The 13,063-nt window shown below is 36.4% G+C and overlaps 2 protein-coding genes across 3 annotated transcripts; one reads left to right on the top strand and one right to left on the bottom strand.

Moving 5' to 3' along the window:
- The first annotated feature begins 569 nt into the window (after positions 1-569).
- Positions 570-2,708, top strand: LOC126873728 (pickpocket protein 19-like). The gene is made up of 8 exons (XM_050634915.1): positions 570-854; positions 932-1,132; positions 1,205-1,459; positions 1,543-1,654; positions 1,765-2,041; positions 2,106-2,259; positions 2,337-2,437; positions 2,560-2,708. Exons 1-8 carry the CDS (start codon positions 586-588, stop codon positions 2,706-2,708), a joined length of 1,518 nt encoding a protein of 505 aa, XP_050490872.1. The 5' UTR covers positions 570-585.
- Positions 2,709-2,762: 54 nt separating this feature from the next.
- On the bottom strand, positions 2,763-12,949 carry LOC126873687 (huntingtin). Of its 2 annotated transcripts, none has more exons than XM_050634789.1 (15): positions 12,802-12,949; positions 12,384-12,564; positions 12,036-12,314; positions 11,835-11,976; positions 11,191-11,766; positions 10,527-11,119; positions 10,150-10,463; positions 8,761-10,077; positions 4,653-8,688; positions 4,383-4,588; positions 4,133-4,307; positions 3,628-4,041; positions 3,304-3,464; positions 3,144-3,231; positions 2,763-3,082 (listed from the first exon to the last, which is right to left on the bottom strand). In XM_050634789.1, the coding sequence occupies exons 1-15, from the start codon at positions 12,888-12,890 to the stop codon at positions 2,984-2,986; spliced, it is 8,670 nt and encodes a 2,889-aa protein (XP_050490746.1). In that variant the 5' UTR covers positions 12,891-12,949; the 3' UTR covers positions 2,763-2,983. The 2 variants fall into 2 exon arrangements, with proteins under 2 accessions (XP_050490746.1, XP_050490747.1); XM_050634790.1 differs by having other exon boundaries at positions 4,133-4,298.
- Positions 12,950-13,063: the final 114 nt, after the last annotated feature.

Here is a 13,063-nt window from a genome sequence, read left to right as displayed (position 1 = left end):
ATGTTGTTCTTCCATCGAAGAAAATTGACGAAAGAAAGAAAGGGAAGAAATACAGAGAAGGTAAAGTTCGTGTTCTGATATAAAAAGAAAAGAACGTGTGTTGTAAAAAAAAAAAGAATTGACTCGCACTGTTATCTCTGGAATCTAGCGCTAAAGTAGGCACTGGAAAAATTTGGAATATTTGGAATATAAAAGAAAAATTTGCAATATTCGCGATAAACACTGCGAGTAACGGGGAAGATCGAGAATTGTTTTTGAAATAAACTTTTTTATACTGCAAACCTTTTTTATCGCGTGTATTAACATATACGTACGTGTTTCATTGCGAATTAATTATCATATAAATCACGAGGACTTGAACTGCTGTATTATCTTTATTATAGATCTACTTCCTATCTTATTACGTTATCATTCATAATTAATAGAAGCATCGCGTGCAGTGTCTCTCATCGATCGATGGAAATACCAACGAATTAGATAGAGAATGATTATAACGCGAATCTTTTTCTGTATTACAAACATTTACTTTAATATCCATTCGCGTGGATTTGATCGAAAGAAAGAGTGATCCGCGGACGAAAAAGCATGCCGAAAATACCGAAAAATATATCGGAGAAGACACAGGAGAAAAATAATTATTTCTACGAAAATGAGATATTACCGGACTTCCAAGCTCGTTGGGGAGCTACGTTGAAACAAAGGAAATCCGTATTCAAACATTATCCAAATCATATAGGCATGCCAATTATCAGTGCGAAATCGAACGCAGGAAAATATTTTGTAGAATTCGCGAGTTCCTCGTCTGTACATGGCTTGAATCATCTGGTAGCGCCAAATAGACACCCCGTTGAGACGTAAGTACCTTCGACAATATCCAAACTAACGAGATAATAAAATTGCAATATAATTTACGAAATATACGTCTTACAAGATTTCTCACCGTCCTCTGCATTCTTGGAGCTCTATTGTGCCTGATCTTCTTGTCGTTTCTACTCTGGGGTCGTTACCAGAATAACGCCACAGTTATCGTGGTAGATACTGATCGAGACCATTTTGTAACATTGAAACCAGCGCTGTTTATTTGCCCGGTACCAAGCGTCGAGCTAAAGAAGATTCCACGTGTATTCAAAAAGTAGAATCCTTATTCTTACGATAATATCTGGATGAAATGAAATATTTTTTATTAAGTACGTTGCACATCTAGACACGGTATTAAACACACATCAGAGGCAGAACAGTTCTTCGTTTTCCTTGGCAACATCACTTATGAAAATATGATGAATACACCTATCTTCGACGAAGTTCCAGCGAACAAGTGGCTAGAAATACTTTACGACTTGAAGAAAGATATTTCTTCGAATATTCTGAAAGCGAACGATCCTTATGAGACGTGGGTAATGACAGAAAGAGGCGCGTGCTTAACAACGAGGAGCGTCTTCGCAATCTATGCCACTTTAAAGTTGGTACTTTTCTCTAGTGTCCTCTTCCTGTTAAATTAACATTAAATCAACTCAAACGCATGATTCTTTCATATGGAACAAGCTACTGGAAGAACGACAACTGGACCATTATTCCTATACCAGACAAATTACCATTGTACGAATACAACGTCGATGGCACGCAAGAAAATTTCGTCGTGGAGCATATGGCTTTGGTACGAGTATGTTTTTATATGCTTTGAAAACAAAGATATGATAAAATATCGGCAACAAAGTGTTTTCTTCCTTCTTTTTTTTTTTTTTTTTTTTTTTTTTGGTGCTGCAGATCGCCGCATGCGATCCTTTTGAGCTGGTAATATACGACACTGCAATGAGATGGGTAAAACCAAGGATGCTGCAACGTGCCATCATGTCGATAACTCAGATTAATATGAACGCAAACGTTAAAGAGCTTCGTACTCATCAAAGAAATTGCAAAGTTTACAACGACGGTGGTTTAAAAACGTGGCCAGTGTATACGAGAAATATGTGCATCACCGAATGTAGGATGAAAGTGATACAGGATAAATGCAATTGTCGTCCGCATTTTGCCAGGCCCATTGGTTGGTAATATTAAAATCAACGTAATAGAAAAATTGAATAAATATAAATTGAATGGTTTTACAGAGGGTGTAGACACTTGCAATTCCACGCAACTTCGATGTATCGGAAAAGCGACGCAGAGCCTTTTTCTGCTCCAATATCCACCCCGTTCTTGCGAATGCGTCCCAAACTGCAATGTCTTTACCTATCAAATCAGAGATAGCGAAGACACCGAACTGTATTTATCGAAACTAATTCATATTACGATTAGAGATAAAGCATGTATAGTAAAACAGAATTCTTGGATTGTTTCAGAAACGATACACCGATAAGTGTGTCTGTTATGACTTTAATCGTCGAGCTTCCGCAAATTATCTATCATCGAGCATTGTTGTACGGGTTTCACGATTTTCTAAGTACGTATCTGTAAATAAATATGTAGATAGTTAAGATATAATTTGAAGTACATTAAACAAATATTTAAAAAATATTAATATAAAGAAATAAAAGTTTCTGTAAACGAACAAATTCGTTACAGCTGGTGTTGGAGGAGCGGCGGGATTGTTTCTGGGAGCCAGTGTACTATCCTTCGTTGAAATATTCTATCATGGCACCTTACATTTGTACTTCTACGTGAAACGAATGAAACAGAGACGCAAGAAAAAGGCAATCAGTATATATAACTAAAAACATCTCCTTTATTTTCGGAGGAAGGAGAATTCGAGATGCACAAACGCGAAGTATTTAAAAAATATTGTTTATTGTAAACAGTGTTACCTCTTTCCGACAGGACAGATGTAAAATAAATATCATTACATACACATACAACTGTACACGCAACGAGTCGAGATCGTGCAATGATTGTACATCAATTTACAAAGAGACTCAAGAGCAGAATTACGATGAATACTTCTCATTTTGATTTAACTTTCCCATATCGACACGATCGATGATAAGACTAGCTAGAAGGACGCTAAAATGTCACTGAACGGAGTTCCAGGTTCCTTTGCTGCTGCTTCGAAAGTTTCCACGAAAGCTTCCCTCTGAGTGTCCTTAGATAACTATTGAAAAGTGATAACGTTATTTGATATCACGCGCTGACTTTATCATAAAATTTCATACCTTTCGATAGAAGTCCGAAGCAGCGATGCACAATATCTTCTTATCCTCGTATTCGTATTTTCCAATCCTTGATTGTATATATGGAAACCTGAGTAGATTGTTAAGAAAGCTTTTAACAAATGAATATATTTGACAAACTAGCGAAAATGTGAAAGGATACAAAGCTCTCAGCCAATGATTTGTGGATGCACTGATAAAAAAACAAGACAAGCACCATGTTGACATTGTAACAGGTAAACTCTGAATAAAGTTTGGCAAACTAAATACAACCCAATCTTGAAGAAGTTCCATTTGCGCGCAAGTGCACGCTCGTTCGCATACCTACAGAAAAAGGAGAAAAATCATCTTATTGCTTTAAATTATTTGTAATCTAAAGTATTGCTGATCAATCGATAGTCAACTGCATAAAATAGCCAATCAACGATAATGTTAATACTCAATTATTTTTAGTATATCGCTATGCGTTCGCATCGGCAATACAAACTTTAAAAACAACGGCGGCAAGTAGCCGCGGGTGAGGTTGTTGCGGCGACAAAAATTCTCCTATGACTTTAGTCAAGATTTCCGACGGTGGGAAGAAATCTCCGAGCACACCGGACAAAACTGTACATAAAAGCTCCACTTCCATAGAGTGTCCTCTCCTGATCTTATCGAAAATCGCTGAAGCGCGCTCTATGGATCGAACCAATGCTTCTGGTTCAGCATCTGGTAATGGTTCCTCTGTTTCCGGTTGATTCAATCTATCTGCCGCCTCTGTATACATGCAAGTCAATAACAATTGCAACGCTGGCAGCGATAACATAGGACTAGGTTGTTTTAAGCGATCGATCGCAACTTTTACTATCTGTTCGGCTACCTTTCCAATCACGCTTTTGGTTGCTACGAGTCGCTCGAGCCCCTAAATCAATTACATACACACAGCATTACAAGTATACATAATTTGAACATTTAACAAATACATAGTATTACACGAGTACCCAATAACATACCTGCAAGAGTGTTTGATGTAAGCTACAAGAAATATTTTGTGATGTAAGTAAATTAAGGACTAATTCTAACACAGCTGGCGCTTCCGTGTCTGGCGGAGTATCTTCGGCATGTTCCAATAAAAAGAATACCAAAGCCCACATTACACCCTGATGCTCTTCACTTTGTCTTAACACGCTAAATTAGGTGAGTAATTAATTTCAACAAAGCACGTGCGTTGTAGAATACACAATAGAAATTTGTGTAATTTACCCGTTCAAATCCTGCGCGTCCAAATGTTTCTGTATGTATTCTATTGCCAACGGATGAATAATATTCATCGTCTCTTCGCAATTTGCGAGCACAGCACTTTGCAACAGATACAATGAACCGTGAAGGGCGGATACCTTCGCAGGTAAGAAGCTCGATTTCAGATTCGTGTCTACTAGACGCTTAACTTTGTCTAACGTTTCAAAGTCCTGGAAAAATGAAATCCTAACTGTGTTAAACAGCTTGCAAAAAATATTTTTGAAGAATACATACCAACGGTGTTAGTACTGCAGCAGCTTTACACACGGAAACTACCAAGTATTGATGTAAAATGACATTCTCTGTTGGATGAATTCTCGACAATTCCAGACACATGTCCAACATCCACTGATACTGGGCTCTTTCGACGAACAATTCCGAAATTGCTAGAATAGACTTAACGACCTCCGTGAGCAATTGTATAGGTGTATTAGCTTGCGGAGACATCCAAGACGTATAAAGTTCTATCAAGAAACGAAGACAGGAATCTAAATCAAGTGACGCGGACATTAACGCGTCGTTTCTTCTGTTCTTCAAATTGAGGACGGAGGCGCTCAACTTATCCTCATACAAGTTGCACAGCGACCACAAGTAAGAAACGGAAAGTTGGCTATATGTATACTTGTTTAAGTTCGCAACTCTTTCTACGTTTCCTCGATGGAAGATGTGATCCATGTTCAAGCCATCGATCATCTCTGAGTCGTTCATACATTCGTACTTCCACGTAAGCAGATCTTGAATGGCGTACAATTTTTGAGAACTGATCTTATGAACCGAGAGCTGAGGATCTCTCGGATAATGAATCACAGTGCTGGCTCTTGGGTTGCCAGGATAAGGAAGAAGCAAAGTATTCAATAACAATTTTGTAATCGCCTGTACAGCTAAACTGCTCGCTTGAATCAACGCTGAGATATCTTCTACGGGTACGTTCTCGTTTTGTGAAAGATTGAGCACTCCTAAGAGAGCCATCCATATCTCTTCGAATTGCAACCGAGAGACCCAGCCTAACAGATTTATCCTGTAAATGAACTGCTCCAAAATTTCCACCTCCTGAAGGAGATTCGACTCCGAAGATAATAACGGGAAGTAACATTTGGTCGGACCAGAACCAACGACATTCCAGTTTTGTTTCCAAACTAACGGTGGTGTTAAGATATATGAATTTACCAGTGGTTGACGACTGATACTTACGATTAAATCTTGTATCGTGTCAAACAAATAGCGTGGAATATTTGTGGATAACTGTTTCTTTTGACATTGTTCCAACCAAGCGACCAGATCGGCCATTCGCATGCAAGCACGAGCAAAGTCTCTGGTATCCTCATCTTCTAGCGCTGGTTCTAAAGCACGTATATCTATAACTGGCAAAACGTCCACAGTAGTTAACAGGTATTCTACTATTTTCTTGAGTGAAGCAGCACCACTACAAACCCACGAATACTTCAGGTTTTCCCCAAAAATTTTACTTGGGCCAGGATGTTTTAGAATTTCTGATGCACAGCTTAACGCAAGTTCCATGTTCCTTGGTCTCAATTTTTTAATTTTATTCTCATCACAGTGTACCATCCAGTGTGTTAATTCTAAACACAGTATTGCAAATTTGGCTAGATCTTCTTCGGATTTTTTATCAATTTTCGCTAGATTATACTTGGCTAGCTTTGGCAATGTCTTCATGTATATCTTCACAGCGGGTATCAACATAAAAAGTACATCCCAATATACAAACTCGTTTAAAAGTTCATGAAAACGATGCGCATACTTCACTTCTCTCGAATTGCCATTAGATTGCGTTGGATTGTAAATATGATGCGGTTTTGGCATTAAATCGGTGACATAATGAACGTGCTCCAATAAACTCTGTTTCGCGGCGCTGTATAAGGGACTAGTTTCGAAATTAAAATCCTTTTCGTTCTGTGCTACACCGAATTCTAATTTTTGGCACTTCTCCACGCTAATTCGTACACCCAATATTATGCAGGGTTTCAATATCGAGATATTAAACTCTTTGGAAGACAGGATACCGAGGCAATCTTCGAAATCTAAAACCCTAAGTAACTGCGCTGCTTCCGATAAATTGTGACTAGCACTTGAACTACAACATCGTAATTTTACTTGAGACAAAAACCAATTACGATCCAGTTGAATACTTTTCACGGTGGATGGATTAAACGGTCTACATTGGTCGAGTTCTAGAGGGGACAAATCGTAATACTGTACTCCAAATTTATTCAACAGACTAACTAATCCACCGTGTTTCTTAGCAAGCTTGGTCACTTGCAGAATCTCCATGATCTTGGCGAAATCTTCTTTTGATAATTGCTTCATCGCTTCTTCTGCAGGTATGGTTAATAAAATTTCTACTCTTCGACTAGCTATTTTCGCCGCCATTCTCGACAAAGCCAGATACTTGGTGGATAACAATCTCGGTATCAGTGTCATTAAAACAGCTCCGCTTTGCGAATGATGAGCACCTTCTATACATTCCAAGAGTCGCTTGACAAAACTGGGTTGTGACAAGTCTGTGCATTTGGTCGCGATCGCTTGTACCAACAATCCACTAGCTGCAGAATTTCTGTGTATAGCTGTCGTCAAGAGATCTCTGACAGGAGACTCGATAGCACTATTTACTGTCTCTTCCGTATGATTAACTAACAACCACGTTAAGGGCTCTGCATCGCACAGATTCTCGCAGACGTAATCGCAGAATAATATTATGCCACCTTTTCTAATAATTTGAATGTTAATGCTGCTGTCATGGTCAACACTTTTCTCTTCATTTGGAGAACAATGCACGACGTATTCTGTCCGACGAGTACCCAATATTTTGGACCAAAAAGTCATTTCATTGTACCCTAATAAAGTCATTAAATAGGCCCACTGGCAAGTTAACGTTGGACATTTGTCTCCAATGTTCAACATTAAATAGTTCAAATCGGAGATCGGCAGCTTCTCCTCTTCGAGAACATTTCGACCTTGAATCATTTGTATAACAGCGTTTGCCACTTTGCAGTGACTCCCAGATTCGAACATGTGAATGCATAACTGCAAGAAGAATGCAAATTGGTGGATCAAGTAGTAATCGTTCTCCATTGATTCGGAAAATGCGATATATGGATCGCTGAGTTTATGATCGACCAATCCAAGAAGATTGTAAACCTTGCAGCCTACCAAGTTAATAACTTTAAATATAAATCTAGCTAATATTCTTTCTGGCGGTACTTCAGCTGATTGACTGTCCAAAACATTCAAAGGATCCATGGTTTGAGAAGACGATTTTGGATGAAGAAACGAGTGGGATAGTTCGGACATGTTCGAACTGAGGTCGGAAAGTCGCGCAAGCATTGCTTCCTCTTTTGAGCACGCGATCAAGGATAAGAGAACAACATTTACCACTCCTAACCATCGTTTTAGTCTCAAATTTGAAGTATCCAGAGAGTCTGGTTTAACGAGAAGTACCTTTAAAAGAGGATCGACTGGTCTAAAAACCGTGGGAGAAATAGCTGCGAATAATTTAATCAAAGCCACGTGTGCTTTCTCCGATTCTATTCGAACTTTTCCTGCTGCCAGCATAGGAAGAACAGAGTCCATTGTCAGTCTAGACCATCTTCGCCATTTTTCTTCTCCGTTACCATCTCCGCTGAATCTAGATTCCGTTAAACATAATGCCAAGAGCTCAATGATTTGGTAATATTCTACAAGACGTAAAAGCATCGAAATTAGGACTTCTCTTGTTGTCTCAAGCTCTCTTTGCTCTGTTGGGTTTGAACTTGCGTTTCTAATCAAAAATACATCTTCTACAACTGGAGCCAGGGCTGGTATACAGTGCGTGAGCGCTGGTTGACCACTTGCCATAAGTCCATCGCATAATTGGATTATCTTTGGAATTCCTATTATAGCTTTCGAATGATTTTTTTCGTACGACAAGTGAACTAAAAAGTTGAAAATCTTTGGCAATAGATCCTCCGTTTGCTTCACGTGACCTTCTTCGATAAATTCAAACTGCTTTAATACAAATCCAATGAATATTCTTTCGGAATCCAGCAAGCAATAGTTGACTCTTAATTGCACTAGCTGGCTGAGTAGCATCAATACTTGACACTGTAATGACACGCTACTTGTTACAGTGTACTGTTTTAATGATTTTATAACCATTGGCTCAAAAAGACGAATGAACGAAGCTACAGAGGTTTTTTGATCAGACGATCGCGATAAATTCTTAAAAATAGAAGAGAATTTTCTATCGCCTTTTCTATGTAACAAACCTACCCATCTGAAATAAAATAACTGTGTATAGCAATCTATACAAACAAATACAAGTTAGAATACAAGAATACAAATTTACCCGGTATCTGGTTCGTTTTCACCCCTGCAATTGTTTCCCATGGATTTTATAGTATTTGCCATTTGCCTTGCAGGACTTTGAAAGCAATGATTATAAAATCCTTTAACGTCATCCCATAGTACGGTTATTCTGTCTGAATTTTTCTGTATATCTAATTCATTCCATTGTGCATACACGTTTGTGCTGAATAAACACTTCAGCAATTGTTGAACACACTGAATGGTTGCAGTGGGAGATAATACGACAGTGCTTTGTAGATAATGTAGAATTTCTTCTGCTATTTGAGCTGCTTCATTGACTGATATAATTTCAAGAATTTGCGAAAGAACATCTAGAATCGCATTTAACAAAGACAAATACATTTCGCTAGCATGCGGTTCAAGTGTGGCTAGGTAATTCAAATGCGCTGCTTTAAGATTTTCGTACATTTTCATATAATGCGGTGTTGAAACAAACGCACCCATTTGCTCTTTTATAAATTTCAAGCTTCCAAATTTTTCTCCTTTCTCTTTCAACTTCGGTTCAGACATTATTATCTTCTTTTTCGGCGATAACGTTTGCGTAGATGACAAAGACGATAACGCCGTTTTTGTACTAGTTTGTGTCAATTGCACGTCGTCGATTATATGAACAAATATATTTAATACTCTTGTAATATGTGTTAACAACAACTCTATTTGTTTATCCTTAAACGTGCCCCACCAAGTTTTAGTTGGATCATTGGGTTTAAAATTGCAAAATGCTAAACCTGATGCAAGATTGCCAGCAAGAAGTACCAAATGTTTATGCGTTAACAAGTCTAAGCTTATAGGAGACGATGACAGTAAGGGTAAAGCCAAAGATAAAAGGCTGTTGCTCACGGACGATGGCATCATGTCGCTTGTAAAATTTGATTCGCTAATATCTAATCGACTACCGTTCTTTTTATGAGACCTTTTCAACAATGTTTTAGGTGAAATACAATCCCATCCTCTAATATATACTGTAGTATTATATACATCGCTTAAACGAAACAGAGCTTCACAACAGCCATACACTAAATACTTCGATGACTGTACTCCAAGAATCTCAGCCAACATGTTGATTACAATCGACAACGAGTATTCTACATTTGGACGATAATTCGTCGAGTTATGGAAGTTTAAAGCTGCAAATGGCTGTATTGACGTATTTATAAAGAACTTTTGTTTCTCTTGACAAGAGGACAGTTCTACTGAACTCCGGGTAACTGCGCTCATGTATTGCTCCGTGTATTGTATGGCCTTTCGCGTAATAACATCATCATGTGGTTGTTGGAAATGTAATAAAGGAATACTCCTAAAAAAAGAGTTATGTTAATCGAGGACACCTAAAACTTGAACAACAAAAGATATAAACTCCGATAATTACTTTACAATAGCATCTGATGCTGCATGCCTAATTCTTTGATCTTGGTCACCTAACAGAGTTATAATAACATTGATAAAATGTTCTTGGAACATTGATCCACCAGTTATATGTTCTATAGTAACATACGATATCTCACTCAATAATTCCACTAATTTAACTTTTACCAGAAAATATGGATTCTTTACTAGCTGAGGTAATACAGTTAACACAGTGATTCCATATTTATTGTCAACAGACTCTAACAACTCTGGTAGACATAAACTGAATGCTGTTAATGTTTGTCGACATGTGGTAGCAGAATCATCTTCTAATCCCTGTTTTAAACATATGCTCATCAAAATTTTCGAATAATCATTCCAATATATGAGAGAATTTACCTTTAAAAGTAATTTAATTAAATTGTCTAGTGATATAATTCCACATAAGTTTTTATCAGTAATCTCTGCCTCAAATTTTTTAAAAGAACCTCCATATTGTGTATATACAGATTTCAGGAATGTACCAATAATAATTGATATATTACCCCTAATTTGAGGATCTGGATGACTTGCAAATAATAAGATATCCGTTATCATTTGTTTATTCTCGTTAGAATTCGGTTCTTTGGCAACAGGTATTAAAAATAGATTCGGACAAAGTTTCAAAATATAAGCCACGCAAGTTAAAGCAAGAGACTTTACACTAACACGAAAATATTTATCTGGTATTACATGACCAATGTTGCCAGTTAGGAGGAAAGACGATACCAAATAACGACAACAGAATTTTAACGGTATGTCAGGATCTGTAAAAGTTCCAACGTCTATTTCTCGTAACGAAAAATCTAAAGATAGTTTTTTAAGAGATGCGATAGAACATGTGATTTCTTCGGTATAATCCACGTCTCTTGGTTCATTTTGTACACTCGAATAAACTTTCTCCGATTTTTCTATTTCACTTCCAACGTCACTACCTTCTTCGATCGTTTCATCTGGAATAAACGTAATACAATTATTTCTTCAAATGATACATATCCTTTCTATACTACACTTTTTCTCTTACTGTCAATGACTCCGATCTTCAAATCACTATAATTTTCTAAAATCTTTCCTTTCATTTCTACAATATTATTTATGCATTCTTTTGAAATTTGTACATTTTCCATCAAAGGAGGTATAGTCTCAGAATCTAACATCCACTTTTCTATCTTTGGATTTATTTCAGGTATATCAGAATCAAGTAAATTTAAGGTATAATCGGAATTTTCTTCACAAGCAGTTGCAGCACTAGATGTGCTTGCTTGACTTAATGATAACATCATTTCATTTTGATTCACTGCTATTTTACTCTGTGTTATACCTTGATTTGATAATAATAATGATACTAGAACTTTTGGAGGTGACTTCAAAAACTGAGTCAGTGTCTCCAGAACAGCATTTATAACATTATGATCAGAATGCCATTTTGTATAATGCAAACATAGTTCATAAATTTGTAATAAGCTATCTGTCTCTACTGTGTCATCATCTGGATCTTCTGATGGATTGCATATATGTGGTAAAATTATTCTTATACAACCAAATATACCAATAATAGCTGCTATACGGTTCTCATCTTCACTTATAGGCACTATAATACCTATAAAAAGTAACATTTAATTAGTGAAAAGTATGTTACTTGTACTTGTATAACATTCATAAGTTTACCTAAAAGATGCTTCAGTACATAATTTAAAAAAAACTGTGGTCTGCGACAATTCAAACATGTTGCTAAAATCATATTTGCTGCAGCTCTACGAAATGCTGCTTGTACACAGGATATATTTTCAAAGAATGCTTTCAATAATGTCTGAAAAAGAAGCATGGATTCATAGTTATAATATAAGTACTAAAATAAAAGAAAATTACCTTGATATCATTGTCTGTCATAAATGGCCCTAGTGCTTTCATAATTAATGGTAATGATTGCGATAGCGTTTCAATTACAGATTCCTCAGAACGATGTGCAATAGTTACTATACATGGTATCAAATTAGATACATATGCTTTTCCTCTTGTAGGGCGTATCATATGACTAAGAAGACCAAATCTCCAAAGAGCAGCTCTCAATGTTCTAGCAGGTCCATTCCTTTTTATTTCATTGTAAAGTTCTATTTGAACTTTAACAATATTACTATCAGCCATTGCCTTTAAAATAAAATACTATTAAAACATCTATAGCTTTAATATCAAAGATTATGAAATATAAATCCATACCCTTATAATTTTATTTAATGTTTCATCTGCTACCGTTCTGACATCAGATTCATCATCGTTACACAGTGTCAGTAAAGTTTCAATTGAAAGACTAAGTACCTGAGGAAACTTGGTTGCTAGTTTGACAGTTGGTGAACATATTCCTTCTGTTATTGTCATGCAACATGTTAATTTATCTTTCCTTTTATTGAAATAAAGGATATATTAAATTTTGTAACATACTACATTCCATAATTTTTATTAATTTTTTATAATAACTATATAAGTCCTAATTTTACAAATTATACAAAATTCTATTGCAGGTATTTAGCTATAAACTATATAAACAAAAATAATGTATTCAATTCAAAAGTTTTGCATTATTTTATTCATACGATCATTTCAATTATTAAATGAAAAAAACAATTTGTTCTTGTACCTTGCGTTCGAATCTGACAGAAGAGTGTTTGACTCTTGAGCTGATTTTAAAGCTTCTATAGCTTTTAACACGTTATTTAATGTTGTCATTTTGCCAAATATTTATTAATAAATTGTTCCTCGCTTTGTATAAATCAATCAGTTTTGACAAATTACATTTTGATAATGTAGGCCGAATTTATGACAGACACATCGTACGTAGAAAACTACATGCTGCTCGGTAATATATTTATTTGCGATTCAAACGTCACACTAAAAGCAAT

This window comes from Bombus huntii, chromosome 15 (assembly GCF_024542735.1).
Source record: "Bombus huntii isolate Logan2020A chromosome 15, iyBomHunt1.1, whole genome shotgun sequence".
NCBI classification, from domain to species: Eukaryota; Metazoa; Arthropoda; class Insecta; order Hymenoptera; family Apidae; genus Bombus; species Bombus huntii.
The sequence above is the reverse complement of the archived record's forward strand: the minus strand, read 5'-3'. Positions and strand labels throughout refer to the sequence as shown.

Excerpts from the sequence above, each read along its gene's own strand:
- LOC126873728 (XM_050634915.1), top strand. The coding sequence starts at position 586 with ATGCCGAAAATACCGAAAAATATATCGGAGAAGACACAGGAGAAAAAT. Across the intron at positions 1,460-1,542 it reads GCAATCTATGCCACTTTAAA|CTACTGGAAGAACGACAACT; the intron begins GTTGGTACTTTT and ends ATATGGAACAAG. Across the intron at positions 2,042-2,105 it reads GCATTTTGCCAGGCCCATTG|AGGGTGTAGACACTTGCAAT; the intron begins GTTGGTAATATT and ends ATGGTTTTACAG.
- LOC126873687 (XM_050634789.1), bottom strand. The coding sequence starts at position 12,890 with ATGACAACATTAAATAACGTGTTAAAAGCTATAGAAGCTTTAAAATCA. Across the intron at positions 12,315-12,383 it reads CATTAAATAAAATTATAAGG|GCAATGGCTGATAGTAATAT; the intron begins GTATGGATTTAT and ends TTTATTTTAAAG. Across the intron at positions 10,078-10,149 it reads GCATCAGATGCTATTGTAAA|GAGTATTCCTTTATTACATT; the intron begins GTAATTATCGGA and ends CTCTTTTTTTAG.